Here is a 3,379-nt window from a genome sequence, read left to right on the forward strand (position 1 = left end):
ACATACCATTGCAACCCAGGACAGATTTTAAGTGCTAAATTTGTGGGGATGACTTCTATGTGGAAATTTAAGCAAGTAAATCTTTGCAGATTCTGGCTTCATAGGGAAGTGGACCCATGGGTTTGTAACTACTTCAGAGATAATTTTACATTTTTCTTGTTTGCAACAATGAGCTTAATTGCTGTTGTTGAGCCTCAAGTTCTGTGAATGATTATTTTTTAGGAAAAAGGAATTCTCACCAGGAGATTGAGTTGTGCCATTCATCCATTGAAAGGGAATATTTTACTCATGTTTTAAACTAAAAGTAATTTGAATATGTTTCCTTAGCAATTTTGCCTTTATAGAAATATTTCCATTTTTTTAGTGGAAAAACGAAAAAAACTTGTTTACAGTACATGAATCTAAATGCAAATTTGGCTCAAATATAAGAAGACTTTCTAAATGTTTCTAACCCTTACAAGGACATTGGTTAAGAAGAGTTGTCATTCACTGTACAAAATAAAGAGCAGCAACTAGGGATTATGAATGGACTGATATTTGGAGGAATGGCTTTGCGAAAAGGGACATGATTTCCTTGGAGCTGACAACCCAGCTTGTAGTGTGGTGTAAGGCCTACAGCAGCTGTGACCGAGCCTTGAACCTGCTGATAAGGAGCAAGCTCTGCCTGGCAGAGCTGGCTCTGACCGGCTCTGAGTCCGGTGTCAACAAGCTCCCTGGAATTCCTGAGAACATCCTGGAATGTGGACAGACACCTGCTTGCTCCAATCATAAGTTTGCCCTGGACACTGGGACAAGGGCAATAAACCAATCATGTATCCGCTGTGTTCGCGTACACTGTGTGAATGTCTATATATATCTTGTAAGCACTAAGAATAAAGGAGAACGACCATACTCATATTGAGATTCATCGTTACTCCAGGTCTGGATCCCACTCCAACACTGATAAACTAATTTTTTTTCCTGTTTATTTTCTGCTACCTTCCAGGTTTATGACAGACCACAAAAACATTCTGCTCTGCACTATGATCCAGGTCTCCAACTGGACTTCATGAGTGACACCTTAAAATCAAAGCACCAGCAGAAGAGTAGCAACCAGAACCATTTTGACTGGTCAGCGAGCTCTGATAGCAGATCCACATCTCAAAGTTGCTTTGTCAATACAGAACCCATTAGAGAAGCAGTTATTGCCACCAAGGTCTCCCCTCTGGAGCCAGGAGTTTCCTTCAACAAATCCCAGGTAAAGAAGTCCTGCGCCAGCAGCATGTGGGGGCAGCTGTCAGCCAGTAGTAAAGAGCTTGCCATTTGCAGTGCAGTCCCATCACCCAACAGCATCAGCACGGTGACCCAGCCAAGCAGCGCCTCTGAGTGCAATGGGCTTTCGCCTCTTGGTGATCAAGAGGGAGGTGTGCATCTGGAAGCCCCCAATTGGCCCACTGGGAGTACAAAGAAGTCCAGCAAACAGGACTTGATAAGTCAAACTATCCAAACCACAGACATAGAGTGGGTGAAGAGTGCTCAGAAAGCATTTGACAGCAAATCCTATTACAGCATGGAAGGAGAAAAGGACAGTGTGTTGGATACATCACCCTCGAAGCAGAATTCCACTTCTGCTAGCAGTTGTGAAAGTGTCACCAGTCATGTACAAATTACTATCCCAATAAAGTCTCCAATAACAGATACATCTGGCCAGAAAAGGAAAAAAAGGCACTCCACAAAATCTTTCATAGAGAAAACTATCCAAATGAAAAACCTGCCTTCTGGACTTGCTATGAGCAGTGAAGTAACAAACAGGACTAGCTCTCAACCAGAGAGGAGTAAAAAGGATCTTCAAGCCACAAAGCCAGGAAAAGTGATTGAAAATGAGTCCCCCTTAGTAGCTATTGACAGCGGTGTGCTCACTGACAAAGCTTCCACCAACTGTGCCACCAGACTCAGAAAATCTGTATCATCCACTCTCATACCCACCAATCTTCCCACAGCTGGCAAATTATCTGAGGTCCAGCACCCCAAACATGCAGCTAAGCAACAATGGACCTGCAGCAAACCTAAATCTATTCTTCAGGAGACCTCCATGATGACAACTGACAAGCTGATGGTGGAGCCTCCTTCAGCTTATCCCATCACACCATCCAGTCCTCTTTATACCAATACAGACAGTCTTACTGTGATCACACCTGTCAAGAAAAAAAGAGGACGACCAAAGAAACAGCCTTTGCTCACTGTTGAAACCATTCATGAGGGAACATCCACCAGCCCAGTGAGTCCAATCAATCACAAATTTCCAGGAACAAAGAAAAGGAAGAGAAGAAGGAATCTGGACAAGTTGTCCCAGATGGTTCCAGGAGAGGACAAGTCCGTAAATGAACACGAGTTTCACAAAAAAGTCGGGAATCTTGGGGTCTTGAATAAGAAGACCATCAAGACCATTAATAAAATGAAGACCCTCAAGAGGAAGAATATTCTCAATCAGATCTTGTCCTCCTGCTACAGCAGCATAGCTCTGAAAGCAAAAGTCCAGACACTGTCTAGTGCTGGGTCAACCACCATTGATGCCAGACTAGGGAAGCAGATCCATGTCAGCAAGAGGGGGACTATCTACATTGGTAAAAAACGGGGCAGAAAGCCAAGAGCAGAGCTGCAGACTCAGCCAGAAGAACCTAAGACAACCATTAAGCACTCAAAGCCTGTTTCCAGCCAGCCAGAAAACCCAGCAGTGCCTTCCAACCTGCAGTCACTTGTGTCATTGTCACCAGCAGCTATTCATCCGCTTTCAACACAGTTAGTGGGGACTAATGGTAACCTTAGCCCTACAAGAACTGAAACAAATTTTTCAGAGTTAAAAACTATGCCGAAACTTCAACCTATCAGTGCTCTTCCTACAAAAACCCAGAAGGGAATGCATAGTGGAACTTGGAAACTGTCTCCACCCAGGCTAATGGCTAATTCACCTTCCCACCTTTGTGAAATAGGCTCTGTGAAAGAAATCACACTGTCACCAGTGAGTGAGTCTCACAGTGAGGAAACCATACCAAGTGACAGTGGGATAGGTACAGACAGCAACAGCACTTCAGACCAAGCTGAGAAAAGCTCAGAATCCTGCCAAAGATACTCCTTTGATTTCTGCACTCTGGACAATCCAGAGGCTATCCCATCTGACACCAGCACAAAGAACAGGCATGGTTACTGGCAGAAACATTTCATTGCGGATAGCTTTCTCTCTCATGAGAGTATTAAAAAGCCAAAGCACAAGAGGAAAAATAAAAGCCTACAGAACAGAGATGATCTCCAGTCTATCCCATCCCAGCACAAAGAACAGGCATGGTTACTGGCAGAAACATTTCATTGCGGATAGCTTTCTCTCTCATGAGAGTATTAAAAA

General features: G+C 43.7%; 1 protein-coding gene across 1 annotated transcript; it reads left to right on the forward strand.

Annotated features, from left to right (window-relative positions):
• Positions 1-985: 985 nt before the first annotated feature.
• LOC103802832 (SET-binding protein-like) lies at positions 986-3,352 on the forward strand (the record flags this gene model as incomplete). The annotated part of the gene is made up of 1 exon (XM_009075363.1): positions 986-3,352. A coding segment is annotated over one exon (2,367 nt), but the record flags the coding sequence as incomplete, so codon positions are not given.
• Between the last annotated feature and the right edge of the window lie 27 nt (positions 3,353-3,379).

The sequence above is a fragment of the Acanthisitta chloris genome, unplaced genomic scaffold (genome assembly GCF_000695815.1).
Source record: "Acanthisitta chloris isolate BGI_N310 unplaced genomic scaffold, ASM69581v1 scaffold19645, whole genome shotgun sequence".
NCBI lineage: Eukaryota > Metazoa > Chordata > Aves > Passeriformes > Acanthisittidae > Acanthisitta > Acanthisitta chloris.